The 19152-nt window shown below is 40.6% G+C and overlaps 2 protein-coding genes and 1 long non-coding RNA gene across 8 annotated transcripts in view; 1 reads left to right on the top strand and 2 right to left on the bottom strand.

Moving 5' to 3' along the window:
* The window catches only part of POGZ (pogo transposable element derived with ZNF domain), a 53030-nt gene that overhangs the window by 33065 nt on the left and 813 nt on the right, over positions 1-19152 (bottom strand). Inside the window, exon 1 of one of the 6 annotated variants that reach the window (XM_040461159.1) lies at positions 4095-4212. The exons of the other annotated variants lie outside the window; for them this stretch is intronic. The gene's annotated coding sequence lies outside the window, so the exon portion shown is untranslated. Of the gene's footprint in view, positions 1-4094; positions 4213-19152 lie in introns of those variants that run through there. 6 annotated transcript variants of the gene reach the window in all.
* LOC121021034 (uncharacterized) lies at positions 11022-11725 on the top strand. Its single transcript, XR_005786400.1, has 3 exons — positions 11022-11120; positions 11346-11579; positions 11619-11725. It is a non-coding gene; the product is annotated as an uncharacterized LOC121021034 (long non-coding RNA).
* On the bottom strand, positions 11947-15577 carry LOC121020997 (tigger transposable element-derived protein 1-like). Its single transcript, XM_040461104.1, has 2 exons — positions 14159-15577; positions 11947-11961 (listed from the first exon to the last, which is right to left on the bottom strand). The coding sequence occupies exons 1-2, from the start codon at positions 15575-15577 to the stop codon at positions 11947-11949; spliced, it is 1434 nt and encodes a 477-aa protein (XP_040317038.1).

Here is a 19152-nt window from a genome sequence, read left to right as displayed (position 1 = left end):
AGACTGCCCAGAATTCAGAAAGTGGGTGGTAGTTCTTTTCCCCTCCAAATTGTATTCTTGTACTCCACCATGACTTGGGAGTGAGCCTTTAATTTGAAAACACCTAAGTTACATGCTTTTTCTTTTTCAAGTTTATTTATTTATTTTTAGAGAGCGGGAGAGGGGGAGAGAGAGGGAGAGACGGAGGGAGGGGGGAGAGAGAGAGAGAGAGATAGAGAGAGAGAGAGAGAGAGAGAGAATCCTAAGCAGGCTCTGCACTGTCAGCACGGAATTCAATGTGGGACCTGATCCCATGAACCACAAGATCATGATCTAAGCCAAAATCAAGAGCAGGATGGACACTCAACTGACTGAGCTACCCAGTCACCCCTACATGTTTCTTATAAACACAAAGCCTGCACCTCTGCAGTGCAAACAAAGAGCTATTGCTAGGCGCACCTGGATGCCTCAGTTAAGCATCCACTTTTTTTAAGTTTATTTATTTTGAGACAGAGTGCAGGAGGGGCAAAGAGAGAGGGAGAGAGAGAAAATCCCAAGCAGGCTCCATACTGTCAGCACAGAGCCAAATGTGGGGCTCAAACTCACAAATCACAAGATCACGACCTGAGCCGAAACCAAGAGTAGGATACTTAACTGACTGAGCCACCCAGGTGTCCCAGCATCCATCCGACTCTTGATTTCACCTGCGTAGGGCTCTGGGCTGTCAGCACGGAGCCTGCTTGAGATTGTCTCTCTCCCTCTCTCTCAGCCTCCTCCTCTCAAAAATAAGTAAAAAAAAATAAAAAAGAGCTACTGCTATTCTGTCCCCCAACATCAGTAGACTAAAGGTCAACTTCTTTGTCTTGGAATTATAATAGCGTTACTGCTCAATGCTCAAATAAATCTTTTAATGCAAAGGCTCTCACAGTGCCCTTAGTATTTCAGAAACTTTTTTTTACCACATCTCTATGCCAAAAACCAACCTAAAACTAGTCTAAATAGTTGGGTCCATAGAACGTGACAGGATTCATTTTTAAGGTGCCCAACAGATGGCGTTGTTCCCTTGAAAATTTAAAATATCCAGGCAGCGTGGTGGGTACTAAGGAGGGCACTTATGATGAGCACTGGGTGTTTTATGTAAGTGATGAATCACTGAATTCTACTCCTTAAACCAATATTGCATTGTATGTTAACTAAAATTAAAAAAAAAAAGAATCCAGCCAACGCCCCACTGAGTTGGCTACAACCAAGTGCCCACAGTTTCAATGGCTAAAGTGCCTAACTCAATTCTAACTGGTCTCTAAATTCTAATTATTTTTGTCTTCCCAGGCCAGGACCATAGTGGGGAGAAAATGTGAGCAAGGAAAGAAAACCATATAAGGTATCAACTTAAATTTTCTTAGTTTCATATTTAACATAAATATACAAAAGACAATGCTAGCCAGAAACAGAATTAAAAAGAAGGGTGGGGTGCCTGGGTGGCTCAGTTGGTTAAGCTTCCAACTTCAACTTTGGCTAAGGTAATGATCTAACAGCTTGTGGGTTCAAGCCCCACGTCAGGCTTTGTGCTGACAGCTCAGAGCCTGGAGCCTGCTTCAGATTCTTTGTCTCCCTCTCTCTCTGCCCTTCCCCTGCTGTGTTGTCTCTCTCAAAAATAAACTTAAGGGGCGCCTGGGTGGCGCAGTCGGTTAAGCGTCCGACTTCAGCCAGGTCACGATCTCGCGGTCCGTGAGTTCGAGCCCCGCGTCGGGCTCTGGGCTGATGGCTCAGAGCCTGGAGCCTGTTTCCAATTCTGTGTCTCCCTCCCTCTCTGCCCCTCGCCCGTTCATGCTCTGTCTCTCTCTGTCAAAAAAAATTAATTAAAAAATAAACTTAAAAATTTGAAAAAAAAAAAAAATTATTTATTTAAAAATAAATAAATAAATAAATAAACTTAAAAAAAAGAGCCAAATCCATACCACAGGCAGTCCTTGAGCAAAGACTACACAACACAAACTTCTGTAGTGTCCAGACTAGTTTTACTGAAAAAGATATCATTCTAAGCAACTTTTTAAACTATTTAATCTTACACCAGTTCTCTACTATGTAACTTTCTTAGAGCCCATAACCATTAATTAATGCATGGATATCAAACATCTGGCAGAATGAATATAGTGGATGATAAGTTCTGGGGATGGTTCTCAAGCACTTTCTTTCAACTCTGACCAGCTGCAAGCAAACTCCCCATACATATGCTGAGCATCAGAAGAAAACTTTCCTTCAGAGTAAATAGAGGTAGCTGAATGCAAATTGTGGTTTTCAGTGTCATGCCTATGGATATTTTAATAGCATATCCAAAAGGCTGGTCTTTACCTAAACTACTTCTAATATTTTAAGGGACTGAGTGCATGTTTCATTTTATGAAGCAATAAATTTTTTAAAAATATTTTTTAATGTTTACTTATTTTTGAGAGAGAGAGAGAGAGAGAGAGAGAGCGAGCGAGCCCACGAGCACACAAGCAGGGGAGGGGCAGGGAGAGGGAGACCCAGAATCTGAAGAAGGCTCCAGGCTCTGAACTGTCAGTACAGAGCCCGATGGGGGGGGGGGGGGGGGCTCGAAATCAAACTGTGAGATCATGATCTGAGGCAAAGTCAGATGCTTACAACCACCTGAGCCACCCAGGCAATCCAGCAATGAACCTTAAGAATAATATTCAAAGTTTCTTCCGGGGAGCCAGGGTGGCTCAGTCAGTTGAGCATCTGACTCTTGATTTCAGGTCAGGTCATGCAGGGTCGTGGGATTGAGCCCCATGTGGGACTCTGTGCTGAGCAGAGAGTCCACTTGAGATTCTCTCTCCCCGTCTCTGCCCCTCCTCCATGGGTGTGCCCTCTCTCTAAAATAAAAAAGAAAGTTTCTTCCATCTGATCAAAGTCAAACAATGCTAGTCCTCCCATGAAAAAGATACTCTAATAAACAGAAAGAGTGGGAAAGGTAGATTTGAAAAAAAAAAAATGGCTAAGAAAGATGTTTGTGGCCTAATACTTTTTATCAAGACAGAAGAACTTCCCATGTATATGTTCTGCCAAGACATCCAATGTAAATTAAGATTCAAAATGAGCAGAAAATTCAACTCAAAATATTTTTCAAGTTCTTTACAGCAAACAAGACAAATTAACCAATAAGGCTTGTCAACCCAGAAAAAAATAAATAACCAATCTGCTGACTGAGCATATTTCACATCCATCCAAACATCTCTGAAAGACAGTGAAACCAAGTTTTTCAAACAGTCCTCAATTCTGACCTAGACTGTTGTCTCTAAGCGTGATCCTTCATTTTACCATCTATAGTTCAGGGTCAAAAAACTGTGGAAAAGACAGGCCCTACCACAATAGAGATATCAACCTAAATACTTCACAAACTTGAAACATGCAAATTTAGCACCCTTCTTGTAGTTTTCCAGTTATCAAAAAGAAATCTTCATTAATATGAAGAAATGCCATACTTAACATCTCTATCAAGATGATCATGAGAAAACACGGTAACTCTGTGGTGCTCAGTGACCCATGGCAGGTAGCACATAGTTACCTTTCAACTATTTTTGATTAAAGAAGACAGGAATTACTAAATGCCCAGTACTGCAATGTATACATCTTCCCAAACTATCATTCTACTCACGTTAACCTCTTTCCACACCAAATCTTTTAATTTAACTTCTCATAAGGAAAACAAAAACAAAAACAAAAACACCTGGATTTTTTTTTTTCTGTCTCTTCTCTATTACTTTGCTTTAAGTGTATTTCTGACTTGGATACTTCTCACATTAACAAACAAACATGTTGAGATTCAATCCTTACCCAATTTAGGGGCATTTTAATTTCTTCTGAAAAACTGCCAGGCAAAAATGTGAATTTCAGAAAAGGCCAGCACATAGGGAACACAGTGCCACATCAAGAGGAAAATGTGAGATGGACAGAAAATTTGAGAATCATACCAAAACCAAGTGAAGGGGCAAACTTTCATCATATTATAACTGTGAGTCTCTGAATCAAGACTGTTGTGATTCTTTTCTTCTATTTTTTTAAATGTGATATAAATTCTAATTAAATACAAAAGTAGAGATGTATCTATCACCCACCTTCAAAAATTATCAACCCAAAATTGTTTTATCTATGCCTCCCTTCTTCATCTTATATTGAAGCTAATCTCTACATTATTCATAAATATTTTGGCATGGACCTCTAAAAGATAAGGACCTGAAAGATATAACAAAAAGAAAAAGAATTGTACCATTGCATGCCTAAAAATTGGTAGTCCCTTTGTTTTCAATATATGAAATGTATTGTCAAATTGGTTTCCATACAACACCCAGTGCTCATCCCAAAAGGTGCCCTCCTCAATACCCATCACCCACCCTCCCCTCCCTCCCACCCCCCATCAACCCTCAGTTAGTTCTCAGTTTTTAACAGTCTCTTATGCTTTGGCTCTCTCCCACTCTAACCTTTTTTTTTTTTTCCTTCCCCTCCCCCATGGGTTTCTGTTAAGTTTCTCAAGATCCACATAAGAGTGAAACCATATGGTATCTGTCTTTCTCTGTACCATACTTTTTTAAAGTTTGCCTGAATTAGGATCCAAATAAGGTCCGTATATTATGATTATTTGATAAGTTTAAGTCTTTTAATTTATAAATCATTTTTTTCCCTCCCTTGCCATTTATTTGTTGAAGAACCAGTTCATCTCTTGTAGATTCTACAACCTGGATATTGTTGATCACATATCCACAGCGTTTACTATATGCCTCTGTCCCCCTGGATATCCTGAAATTGACAGTTGGATCTAGTGGCATGATTATACACAGGATGAACTCTCCCTCCCCCCCGAAGACTACTCTTAAGGGTAGAGTTTTCTTCCATCTGGGGGCATGCTCGATGCTGGATCTAATCATTCTAAATCTGTCCTTCCTTCATTTATTAACTAGAATGCTTCTATTTAAAAAAACAAGTACGGGCACCTGGGTGGCTGAGTTGGTTGAGCATTCAACTCTTGATTTTAGCTCAGGTCATGATCTCAGGGTTTTGTGATTTCCAGTTGATTGTGCAGAGCCCACTTTGGATCCTCTGCCCCCTCTCTCTCTGTCCCTCCCCAACTTGTGCTTGTGCTCTCAAAATAAACTTTAAAAAACAAAACAAAAAAGCCCAAACATTTATATTATTTGGTTACCCATGGTGCAGTTCACATAGTAAAGTCTTGATTCCTTCTATCTTGCTTTTTTTCCCTTCATTTACCAGTTTTCAAAATAATGATGCAATAGTATTTCACCAAAGTGAATAAGCTTGCTCTTAAACTACCATTATGGTTATCATATTTTAAACATAATTTACGTGTTTTGGTCCACTGCAATTATCTTTATTGATACTCAAAAGTGTCCTATTTTGGCCAAACTTCAGCTGGCTTCCCAGTCCTTCTGACACCTTAGTAAAGTGTCTACTAAAATCCTGGCAATCTAATAGCTCCAGGATCAGTTCACATATTTCCTTCCCCAGACCTAGAATATGCCATTTCTTTAAGGAGCTCTGATTCCTATTGATGGGAAATGATGTTCCAAGACCACAGTCCAGATGCTCGGGACCTTTCTGCTCATTTTATTTTTTAAAAGATTTTTTAAAGTGTATTTATTTATTTATTTATTTATTTATTTAGAGAGAACGAGTGGGGGAGGGGCAGAGAGAAGGGGGGCAGAGGATCCAAAGCAGGATCTGTGCTGACAGCAGATAGCCTGATGTGGGGCTCAAACTCACGACCCCAAGATCAAGATCTGCATGCTATTCCAACTGAGCCAGCAAGACGTCCCTCTGCTCACTTTTAATATAAAATTAGGGGCACCTGGGTGGTTTAGTCAATTAAGTGTGACTCCAGATTTTGGCTCAGGTCATGATATCACAGTTCATGAGTTCAATTCCCACATCTGGCTCTGCGTGGACAGGTGGAGGCTGCTTGGGATCCCCCCTGCCCCCGGCTCTCTGCCCCTCTCCTGTTTGCTTGCTCTCTCCCCCTCAAAAAATAAACTACAAAAAAATTTTTTTTAATATAAAATTATCTCCAGGGGCATCTTGGTGCCTCAACTGGTTGAGCATTTGACTCTTAATTTTGGCTAAGGTCATGGTCTCACAGTTAGTGGGATCAAGCCCCAGGATCCGCAGTAAGTGTGGAGCCTGACTGGGATTCTCTCTCTCCCTCTATGCCCTCCCCTATGTGTACTCTCTCTCTCTCTCTCTCTCTCAGAATGAATAAACATTTTAAAAGATAAAATAAAATAATCTTCATATCAACCACCAATTATTAGTCAGCTATCTTCAATTTCACTCCCATGGCATTTGGCAGAATGTTCCACATCCACAAAGAACATGTTTTAGAAACTAAAAAAATTCTATTTTCTCCTTAAATTCTTTGAGATTTCTCAGTCTTGTAACATATTTACTGAGCAAAAAATTCTCATTAATCTCATTACTTCCACTCTTCCCCTATCCCCAACCTCTTCCCTTCCCCTAACAAGAAGGCTGGGTCATTTTCCTGAAGGGCAGAATTTACATATACAGTTGGCCCTTGAACAATGTGGGTTTGAGCTGGGCAAGCCTACGTATAGATTTTTTTTTTTTCAATAAACGTACCGGAAAAGTTTGGAGATTTGTGACAATTTGAAAAACCTCACAGATGAACTGTGTAGCCCAGAAATGTCAAAAAACAAAATAAGAAAAAGGTAGCTATGTCTTGAATTCATAAAATACATTTAGATACTCATTTATCATTTACTACCATAAAATATACACAAATTAAAAAAGTCAAAATTCATCAAAATTTACACACCTACAGACTGTACATGGTGGCATTTGCAATAGAGAAATGTAAACAAACATGCAGTATTAAATAACTGCATTAAATTAACTGTAGTATATATTGTACTACTGTAATAATTTTGTAGCCACCTCCTATTACTAACTGCAGTGAGCTCAAGCATTGTGGTATTCCAATGTCCCCTTAAAACATCACTTGAGCAGCTGATCTCTCCAGTAAATTGTGTTATCACAGTAAAAAATGATCTCTCACAGTTCTTGCTATTAGCAGTTAAGTTCCTGGGAAGTCAAAAGTTATACGTAGATTTTTGACTGGGGAGGTTATCGGGCTGTTAATATCCATAACCCCCACACCTTTCAAGGGTCAACTGTACTTAAAAATTTTTAAGGACAATCAAAAAGGATACATTTAGTTTAATCAAGTCCTTTTGCAAGCAACTATTTTTTTTTAATGTTTATTTATTTTGAGAGAGAGCAGGTATCCAAAGTGGGGAAGGGATAGAGAAAGAGACAGAGAATCCCAAGCAGGCTCTGTGCAGTCAGCACAGAGCCAGGCACGGGCTCAATCTCATTAACCCATGAGATTATGACCTGAGCCAAAAATCAAGAGTCAGACACTTAACTGACTGAGCCACCAAGGTGCCCCTAAAGACAGTCTTTTCTTGAATGCCAAAACAATGACAAATCACCTCAAAGATATCAAACAAATTTCTTAACTATTCCTAACAAAAACTTTATCCACAGCATATAAGCTCAAATAGCTGTAAGGTTCCTTTCCAAGGTGGAAGGGGGTGGGAGGTTTAGATAAAGCAAAAGGCCTACAACTTGACTTATAAACAAAGACCTTATTTCTCCCTTCAATAAAATTCCCAAGAGAGATAAAAAATTTCATCATGTCCCACTGTTCTCCAACATATACCAGGCACACAGTGGAGCCTACCTGAGGAAGAAACTTGGGCTTGACAGCTGTTAAAGGGAAACCAAATCATAAAGGGCATCATTAAGGAATCTTCTTCACACATGCCAGTGGATTTTATCCAACTCAATGATACTCAAAAATGGGGACTACTTGCCCTCCAGAAGACATTTGGCAATGTCTACAGAAATTTTTGGTAGACATAACTATAGGTAGGGCTGGGGAGGGCTGCTACTGGCATCCATCTAGTGGGCAGTGGCCAGGGATGCTACTAAACATCCTATAATACACAGGTCAGCTAGGGACTTACCTGCTCTAAAACATCAATAGTGCCAAGATTAAGAAACTCTGATCAAATGGAATCCATGCTCTGAAATGGACATTTTTTTTCAATGTTTAATTTTATTTTTGAAAGAGAGAGAGAGAGCACGCGCACGCACAAACAGGGGAGGGGCAGAAAGAACGAGAGACAGGATCTGAAGCTAGCTCTGTGCTGACAGTGGAGAGCCCGATGTGGGGCTCAAACTCACAAACCACGAGATCATGATCTGAGCTGAAGTTGGACACTTAACCGACTGAGTCACCCAGGTGGCCCTGAAGGGGAAAATTTTTTTAAAGCTATCATCCCACATTCTATGCATAAAGAACTATCATTTCTTGGGTGCCTGAGTGACTCAGTAGGAGCATCTGACTCTTGATTTCGGCTCAGGTCATGATCTCAGGGTCACAGGATCAAACCTGCATCCAGCTCCACACTGAGCATGGAACCTGCTTAAGATTCTCTATCTCTCCCTCTGCCCCCTCCCCAACCCGCACTCTTTCTCTCTCAAAATAAATAAATAAACATTAAAAAAAAAAAAGAAGAAATGGAAATTAGGTTAAAGGACTTTGGGAAATTATATCCACAAAAATTATTCGCTAGTCAATATTGACAATAACATACTGATAGTAACCAATAAAATTAATAGTAACCATAATTTTAGAGGATTGACTGTTTTGAGGAGAAATTAGGTACTTGGGCAAGAAAAGAATGGCACAGAAGTTGTCAAATGAACATGAAGATAAAATCAAGTTTCACAGATAGATTATAACGTGAAACAAACCTTATAATCATCTCACGAACCATGACATCATGACTTGAGCCGAAATCAAGAGTTGGATGCTTAACTGACTGAGCTACCCAGGTGCCCCTAATCTCCATTTCTAAATTTCTGGTTTTGACCCCTTTACAATTCCACTATGATTTGCTTCTGCTAAATGTATCTACCCTCCTTGCCTGTCCAACTTCCAACTCATTTTCTCAGAGGGCAGTGAACCAAAAGGACATGAAGCAAACTTACTTCTGCATTCTTTCTCAAAGTCTTGTTGTTATATTTGAACTGTAAGTTACAAAGGTAGCTCTATTATCTCAAACACCAAGAGTTATGACAGTACTTAAGTTTAAACAGAAAAATGTTAGCAGATAATTCAGACTCTGCCTCTCATCAACTGGTGTAAACAACAAACAAGCCACTGACAATTATGGTTAACCTTAATCAAATCAAGGGGTGCTTGGGTGGCTCAGTTGGTTGAGCATCTGACTTCAGCTCAGGTCATGATCTCATGGTTGGTTTCTAGGTTCAAGCCCATATCGGGCTCTCTCCTGACAGCTCAGAGCCTGGAGCCTGCTTTGGATTCTGTGTCTCCCTTTCTCTTTCTGCCTCTCCCCTATTTGTGCTCACTCACTCGAAAATGAAAAATAAACATTAGAAAAACAAAAAAAAAAACCCCAACAAATCAAGTATTTAAATTTAACTTGCAGTTTGTAGGAAACACAGCAATAGAGGAATAAGTTAAGCAGCCGCACAAGAAAATAATGAGGTAAATCCAGGTGGGACATTCTATAAAGAAATAATCAGACAAATGCAGAATAGAGAACATTCTATAAAAGTAGCAACATGTTCTCTTTAAAAATGTGACACACACACACACCCCAAACTAAATTACAAGACACTAGGGGTTGGGGCACCTGGGTGGCTCAGTTGGTTGAGTGTCCAACTCTTGATTTTGGCTCAGGTCAGGATCCCAAAGTCGTGGGATCAGACTGGTGTCAAACTCCATGCTAAATGTGGAGCCTGCTTGAGATTCTCTCTCTCCCTCTTTCTCTCTGCTCCTCTCCCCACCCCCACCTGCACACACGCACACTCTCTCTCTAAAATAAAAAAAATAAAAAAGAAAGAAACTAAAGAGCCATAAGAAAATGCAACACTTGAACCTTTATTGGATTTTGATTCATATAAAAGCTATAAATGACATTTTGGAAACAAATGAAACATTTGAATATATAGACTACATAATATTTGGTAATTACTTTTAGTTTTTAAAAATTTTTAAAATTTCATGTCCACTATAGTTAACATACAATGTTAGTTTCAGGCCTGCAACAAAGTGATTCAACAATCCTACACTTTACTCAGCACTCATCAAGAGAAATATACTCTTAACAAAAACGATAGGGGTGCCTGAGCGGCTCAGGCAGTTAAGCGTTGGACTCTTGATTTTGGTTCAGGTCATGATCTCAGGGTTGGTGAGTTTGAGCCCTGCATTAGGATCTGCGCTGACAGAACTGCAGAGCCTGCTTGGGATTCTGTCTCTTTCTCTCTCTGTCCCTCCGAGGTCCCTCCCAACTTGGGAATTTTTTTTTGAATTTTCTTTAAAAGAACAGTTATGTTAGAGTTATATAGGAGAATGTATTTATTCTAAGCAAGTGCCTGAAATATTTAGTGGAAATGTCATGATTTTCAAGTGGCTTAGCAAACATATGCATATTTTAGTGCTTTCTTATAGACATTAGTGTGTTAAAACACCATTGTGTCTAGGTAAGAGGTTCACTGTCATACACCTTGTACTCTTTCACTTTCACATGCATGACGTTTTCTTTAAAAAAAAAAAATGTTTATTTACTTTTGAGAGACAGAGTGTGAGTAGGGAAGGGGCAGAGAGAGAGGGAGACACAGAATTTTAAGCAGGCTCCAGGCTCTGAGCTGTCAGCACAGAGCCCAACGCGGGGCTCAAACCCACGAACCATGAGATCATGACCTGGACCGAAGTCAGATGCCCAACCAACTGAGCCACCCAGGCGCCCCCATGCATGAAATTTTCTTAATAAAAAAGTTGCGGGAAATCAGATGAATAAGGTCTGACAATCTAATATAAAACATGACTATACTTGGTAACACTGTACCATATCACTGAAATTTGCTGAATAGAACTTAAATGTTCTCACATGCAGAAAAAATAAATGTGAGGTGATGAATGTGTTCATTAACTAGATGGAGGGAATCCTTTTACAATGTACATGAAATCACCATATGTATACTTGAAATATCTTACATTTTGGCAATTATACTTCAATAAGGTTGAAATTTTTTTTTCAACGTTTATTTATTTTGGGGACAGAGAGAGACAGAGCATGAACGGGGGAGGGGCAGAGAGAGAGGGAGACACAGAATCGGAAACAGGCTCCAGGCTCTGAGCCATCAGCCCAGAGCCCGACGCGGGGCTCGAACTCACGGACCGCGAGATCGTGACCTGGCTGAAGTCGGACGCTTAACCGACTGCGCCACCCAGGCGCCCCAATAAGGTTGAAATTTTAAAAAAAAGTTGGGCGTAAAAACCACCTATTCATATTTTGGTTATGATATTTTTGCACTACCATATTCTGCCACTATCCTTTTGCCATTTACTAAATCAAACTGGTAGCCTTGTTGATTTTCTATTTAACTTGTTCTTATTTCTAGGAGCAATTTTCACATAGATTCGCATATACACATTTCTTAAAACATACATAATTAATGTTAGAAAAAATGTATTTAAGGTGGATTATGGGGGCGCCTGGGTGGCGCAGTCGGTTAAGGTGGATTATGTTGGCTACCAAGGAGGTACTGTAAGAGGAGACAGACTCTGCCATCTTCCATTAAGCCAACCCATTATTTGACATCTTAGTAACCTATTTGGTCTCTGTATTTTACAGCAGTAATTATAGTGACAACCTAATTTTTGTATACTTAGACTTTACTCAATAATGTGGCTCACACAGGACTATTAGCAATTCCCACAGTCTTTTAAGTCTTTGTCATTCATCTTTCCACCCATAATATGGGTATACCAGACATACCTTTCTAGGGAGAAGTGAACTACACCTTAAGCACTGGCAAATATGGTAATCTATACTCAGATCCTAGCTAATCAGTAGAAGTCTACATAATTGAAAAGATACAAAGAGAATCTTTACAAACAACCTGTTATTTAAAAGCGACAAGGTGTGCCTGGGTGGCTCAAACGGTTAAGCATCTGACTCCTGATTTCCACTCAGGTCATGATCTCACAGTTCCTGGGGCTTGGTTTGTGGGATCAAGCCCCATGTTGGGCTCAAGCTGAGGCTGCTTGGGATCCTCTCTGCCCCTTCCCCCTTCCCATTCATTCTTTCTCTCACACACAAAATGAATAAACATTAAAAAAAAAAACAAAACAACTGGCTGGCTCAGTTACTTGAGCGTCGGACTTCAGCTCAGGTCATTATCTCACGGTTCCTTCGTGATTTGAGCCAGCAGTTGGGCTCTGTGCTGACAGCTCAGAGCCTGGAGCCTGCCTCAGATTCTGTGTCTCCCTCTCTCTCTGCCCCCTCCTCTACTTGTGTACACACACACACACACACACACACACACACACACACACACACAATGCTCTCTCTCAAAAATAAACAAACATTACAAAAACAAAAATTTTAAGAACATACCCTCTTACTCTAGGGTAAGAAATAATAATCCTCAAAACAACTGGCATCTATTTTCAAGTTATCTCAATTTTTGTCTAGATTAATTCTAGAAAACCTACAGAGCTGACTACTTAATATGGCTATAAAATTACCGTTAAACCTGTAAGAAGCTTTTATTGTCTTTTGCATGACTGATTTCATCCCTTACAGAATCTAACAGTTGTAGAACCTCACACATAATATTCACAATGTGTTCCTCAACAGTGTTAATAACCTAATGCTCCCAAACACAAAATACTTTCAATTTACCAGGCAGCAAATCTATCAAGAAGCACCCAGATAAGAGCTCTGTGCTCTTTACTAAAACAACAACTAAAGTAAGCAATAAGTTCTCTATTTTTAAAGGGTTCAATATTCAGGGGTCCCTTTCCCAAGAAGCTTTTCTTCGCTGACAGTTGTGTGACCTATATTCCATTTCTACTCCCTTGATTTCATTTAACTCTTCTAAATACTAGTAATATGTTAGTCTATTTCCCTTTTCTCCTCCTGAGTTATACGTAAAAATGTTTTTTGTGGATATGGCTTTATTACCACAAACCCGAATGCCAAGAATCTATCAAAGTCTTATTACATTGATATGATAAAGGCACCAAACAGCTCTAGGGTTTGTAATTTAAATCAGAAATCACCACCCTCAGGGTGCCTGGGTGGTTCAGTCGGTTAAGTCCGACTCTTGATTTCGGCTATGGCCACAATCTCATGGTTTGCTGGTTCAGGATCCCAGGCCATCAGCCTGGAGCTTGCTTGGGGATTGATTCCCTGCCTCTCAAAATACATAAATAAACTTTTAAAAAAAGCATTGGGGGTAGCTGGATGGCTCAGTTGGTTAAGCATCCAACTTTGGCTCAGGTCATGATTTCATAGGTTGTGAGTTCGAGCCCCACGTCAGGCTCTGTGCTGACAGCTCAGAGCCTGGAGCCTGCTTCAGATTCTGTGTCTCCCTCTCTCTCTCTGCCCCTCCCCTGCTGTGCTCTCCTTCCCCCTCTCAAAAATAAACAAACTTAAAAAAATAATAATAAAATGAAAAAAAAGAAATCTCCACCCTCAACAGAAAGACATACAGTAAAACCTTGGCTTGCGAGCATAGTTTGTTCTGGAAACATGCTTGTAATCCAAAGCACTCGTATATCAAAGCGAAATTTCCCCATAAGAAATAACAGAAACTCAGATGATCCATTCCACACCCAAAAATACTCATGTAAAAATGATTACAATATTGCAATATAAAATAATAAAGAAAATACAAAATATAAAGAAAAATAAATAAATTAACCTGCACTTACCTTTGAAAACCTTCGTGGCTGGTGTGAGGGAGACAAGAGAGAGGAGGGTTATTGTGTAGGACGACTTTCACTATCACTAATGGAATCACTGCTATGTATTGGCTCAATGCAATCTTTCTCTTTTCGTGCAACTTTAACAAGGAACCTATCCAATGACACTTACTTTTGCCTCCTTTTGAGGATTTCGCGGAAATGTGACATTGCATTGTCGTTAAATAGATTCATCGCTTGCACTGCTACAGCCTTATTCAGGTGGTGCTTTTCTACAAAATTTTGCACTGTTTCCCACATTTTACACATCTCCCTAATCTCATCTGAAGTGAGGGATTCCTCTGCCTTTTTCTCCTCTGCAGACGAGATCTCCTCCATAACCTTTTGCTGTTGCTCGCGATGCAGATCCATCAGTTCATCGGTGGTCAGCTCCTGACCATGTTCCTCCACCAGCTCCTGGATGTCATCCTCGTTCACCTCTAGGCCCATGGTCTTCCCCAAGGACACAATTTCATCGACAACTGGCGCCTCCTGTTCATGAGCAAGCCCCTCTAGGTCATGTCCAAGAACACAATCAGGCCACAGTTTTCTCCAAGCAGAACAGAGGGTTCTCTTGGTGACCCCATCCCAGGCTTTATCAATGATCTTCAGGCAGTTCACGATGTGGAAATGATTTTTCCAAAACTCTCGTAGAGTAAGGTTTGTTCCTTCGGTCACCTCAAAGCATTGCTGAAATAGTGCTTTGATGTAAAGCTTTTTAAAGTTTGAAATGACCTGCTGATCCATGGGCTGGAGGATTGGAGTGGTGTTGGGAGGAAGGAACTTGCCCTTAATGAACTCGAATTCCTCCAGTAAGTCGTCCTCAAAGCCTGGAGGATGAGCAGGAGCATTATCCATGACCAGCAAGGCTTTGAGTGGCAGATTCTTTTCTAAAAGGTATTTCTTCACTGCAGGACCAAAGACCTCGTTGATCCACTCAATGAACAACATACGAGTGACCCAAGCCTTGCTGTTGGACCGCCACATAACGTTTAACTGGCTCTTCTGAACCTTGCATTTCTTGAAGGCTCGTGGATTCTCAGAATGATACACAAGCAGGGGCTTGACTTTAAAATCCCCGCTTGCATTAGCACAAAACAAGAGGGTGAGATGGTCTTTCATGGGCTTGTGACCAGGCATTGCATTCTCTTCTTCTGTAATGTAGGTCCTCTTTGGCATCTTTTTCCAAAAAAGCCTCGTCTCATCGCAGTTAAAAACTTGTTCTGGCAGGTAACACTCAGAAACCATGAGCTTCTGGAACTCAGTAGCGAATGCCTCAGCTGCCTTAGCGTCCAAACTTGCAGCTTCTCCGTGCTTCGCAACACTACGGATGCCACTTCTCCTTTTAAAGTTATCAAACCATCCCCTGCTTGCCTTGAAGCCTTCTTCTTTTTCTGTTGACGTACCTGGCAGTTTACTTACAAGGTCAGTGTACAAGGCCTTTGCCTTCTCACAGATAAAATTCTCAGTCACAGTATCACCTGCTAGTTGCTTCTCGTTTATCCAAACCAGAAGCAACTTCTCTACATCTTCCAGAACACGTGGCCGTTGCTTTGATATTCTCGTGACTCCTTTTGCTGCATCTAGCCCCCTTATTTCTTCTTTCTTCTTTAATATTGTACAAATGGTCGACGTAGACTTCTTATAAAATCTTGCAATTTCAGCCACTCGCATACCTCGTTCATACTTCTTGATGATCTCCTTCTTAACTTCCACTGTAATCATCTCCTTCTTCTTACCACCTTTCTTTTCAACATGTTTCCGCCTGGGGGCCATTGTATACGCTTGCACGGATGTTGACTACAGTACAGTATTAATAAACTCTTGTTACCGTATTTAATGTAATTGGCAATAAGGCAGCAGAGGAAAGGGTCTATATCTGCAGGCAGCCTGACCTAGAATGAAGCAAAGCATTCCTAAGCTTACTCTTGTATGGAAAAGCAAAGGACTGTCCATAGGTGCTTTGAAGTGACAAAACATACACTAGTGCCAGCTGTGGGCACCTTCCAACGTTCTGAAAGATCACTGATTTCTGCCAGATGCTGCGGCCTGAGACCGAGCATCTGGGCATGGGAGACCATCACCCACAAGCCCGTAGAGAAAGAAGAACCACTGGCTCAGTTGTGATCATGTGACATTCAGTGTCACATACTACTTGTATTGCAAGACATCGCTAGTTTATCAAGTTAAAATTTATTGGAAATGTTTGCTCGTCTTGCAGAACACTCGCAGAACAAGCTACTCGCAATCCAAGGTTTTACTTGTATGTAGAATAAAGACTGAAAAGTTACCTGGAATATACTTTAATACAATACCAGGCGTTATTTTGTAGTTTATACTCATCACCTCAATGAATTCTCACAATTATACATCCTAAGTACTACATTTTACAAATGAGGTTAAAAAGGAGGTTTAGAGAGATTAAGTAACTTGCCCAAGGTTAAAGTTAGTAGATAACACACCAAGACTCGAATCAAAGTTTTTCTGTAAAATTCTCCCCCAAGCCACTGCCTCTTCCATTACTAACTCCAACACACACCTGTAAATTCTCCAGAAGTTCCTACATTGAGGCAGATTTGGATGATCTCAGAAGCAGAAGCATAGAACAACACCCAGTGATTCTCAAATGTTTTGGTTTCAGGACCGCTTTACATTCTTAAAATTATTGAGGACCTCAAAAAGTTTTTATTTATGTGGATTCTATCTTTTGATATTTACCATGTAAGGCCTTAAAACAAAAAAAGTTAAATACTTATCAACACAATTAACAATAACAAACCATCAAAGTTAATATAAAGAACACTTTCAATTAGAAATTATCTTTTTCCCCAAAATAATTAGAAAAGTAATATCGTTTTACATTTTTGCCAATTGTTTAGGTATAGCTTAATAGAAGGCAGTTGGATTCTCATAGCTGTGTATGCATTCAGTCTGTTTGCTGTATGTTGTTTTTGTTAAGTATACGACTATCTAGCCTCACACAGCAGAAAAAAAGAAAAGTCTTCTGAAAACCTTTTCAGATAGCTGTGTATATTGACACAATACTAAAACTCAAAAAACGGTAGTTTCTTAAATAAGTTACATCTTGGAATCTGAATCCCTATCAACCCACTTTTTGTATTTTCTTACATTAAAATCCACTGATGTACCTTGCATTTTGAAAGGATCATTTACCCATGATATTTTGAAACATCACACATTGGTCACTTGGAAAATACAAATTTACTGAAATGTCCAGGTTCCAAATGTTGACACATTTCACTAGAATTATAAATACAATTTAAAAAATACTTAAAAATCACAGTCATTAACACTGATGCTACAAGAAAAGTCTTTAAAGTACTGGGAAGCTGTCAAACCTGAGAGGTCAACTTTTTTAAAAGTTTATTTTGAGACAGAGAAAGATAGGGTACACACGCGAGATGTCAACTTTGAACAAATTCTTATTTTCACGCTCAAATTTTTATCATTGGTAACAAATACTTAGTCAACGGTTTTCCTTGAAGTGACAAGCTCACTTCATTTTCAGAAAATATCTGCCAGGGGTGCCTGGGTGGCTCAGTTGGTCGGACTCTTGATTTCTGCTCAGGTCATAATCCCAGGGTCGTGGGATGGGGCCCCACATCAGGCTCTGTGCTGAGCATGGAACCTGCTTAAGATTCTTTCTCCCTCTGCCCCACTCATGCTCAGTCTCTTTAAAAAAAAAAAACAAAACTACCAAACATTAAAGTGTGAAAATAACTAGTCAGTCATTCTTTCAAGTAAAAATGCAGCTCATAACTCAATCTCACAAGTGCTTTTTCTTATGCGAAGGATCATACCTCCTTAGGCCGCAAGTGTCTTTTCTTAAAAAACTAAAAAGACATCCACTCAAGGGTTGAGATTTTTTAATTTATTTTAAAAGCACCTGCAGGACAGGGGCAAACAGAGAGGGCGGCATCCCTGCTGTCCAGGCAGAGTCCCATGCAGGGCTCCATCACAGGAAGGGTGGGATCATGACCTGAGAAGAAATCAAGACCCCTACACTTAACGACTGAACCAACCAGGTGCCCCAATTAATAAATCACTTTTACTGCTTCATCAAGGACATTCTCACATGGAATGTCATGCAACCGCCTTGCTTTGTGCTAAGGCACCACCAGCAGTTTTACCCAGCTTTGCTTTTGGATCATCAGTGCAAATGTCACTGAAAAGAAATGAGTAACATCTTAGTATCACCTATTTTGAAAATAGTTACGACCTCTCAGCTCCCCTGAAAGGCTTTATGCTAAACCAAAATTCTCAATGTGGTAGTTGCCTTAATTAGCCTCAGCTAAAGGACTGTGGGTTAAAAATGTAGAGAAGATGGCACCCCCCCCCGATCCTGCCCAAAGAGACTTAGGGATGAGCCCCTCTCCCAGGGGGGGGGGCCCCCGGACTTTCATCAATCTCCAAGGTACTTTTTATGTATCCCTAATAAGTGTGCGAACCAGTTGGAATTCAGAGTCCAATTCCCAGGGCCAAGAGCAACCCACGGGTCTGGACATCGGTTTATCAACAAGCAGCCTCCCCTCCCCCCCCCCCCCCCACCCCCCGCTTCCTCTCTAGCTAGATGGGAATCCTTAGAAAGTAAAACTCCGTTTCTGTGGGGTTTTGAGCTGCGGTGGATAGTGTCCTAGAGTGTAGAAGGCTAGGCTACAATCTGCACCAAGAAGGCGGTTGTTCTGAGATAGTAAAACGGTCTCCCAATTTCCATCTCGAAAACGAGATTGGGTTAAATGACTTCCAAGACTCTTCTCAGCCCCACCTTTTTTCTGAGCTGAGAATGTCCAAATAAGTGAGAAGAAATACGTCCAGTGTTATTAACAGTTTGGGGAAATCCCGCGTCTGACGGGAGGAAATCTGGGTAACTCGCAGAAAGAAGGGAAAGCAGGTGGATCAACGACATCACTCTTTCCAGTAGGTGATGAGAATCTAGAAAAAAATAGTCCCTGGGATAAACATGGCGCCCACCGCGGCAGGATATAAACACCAGAAATAAAGCTATTCCGCCCCATCCCATTTTATAAATCACGGCGCCATCGCAAAAATATTTTAGGTCCGAGGGAGGAGACTTTGTAAACTAACTGCAGTGCACTAAAGCCTAGGATGTACTATTGGACCGAGCAGAGATTACATAACACAAGGGAGCGGCACAGCGATCACTCATTTACTAGCTCGAGCTCAAAAAGAGCGCCCCACTCCTTCGCCGGCGGGGACGCGGCGGGAGAACCGAGCGCTACCCAACCCCCCGGGACGTCACCTCGGCGCCGCCTCGCCCC

This window comes from Herpailurus yagouaroundi, unplaced genomic scaffold (assembly GCF_014898765.1).
Source record: "Herpailurus yagouaroundi ecotype Mexico unplaced genomic scaffold, PumYag 254, whole genome shotgun sequence".
NCBI classification, from domain to species: Eukaryota; Metazoa; Chordata; class Mammalia; order Carnivora; family Felidae; genus Herpailurus; species Herpailurus yagouaroundi.
Note: the sequence above shows the minus strand (reverse complement) of the source record. Positions and strands in the feature narration are given on the sequence as shown.

Excerpts from the sequence above, each read along its gene's own strand:
- LOC121020997 (XM_040461104.1), bottom strand. The coding sequence starts at position 15,577 with ATGATTACAGTGGAAGTTAAGAAGGAGATCATCAAGAAGTATGAACGA.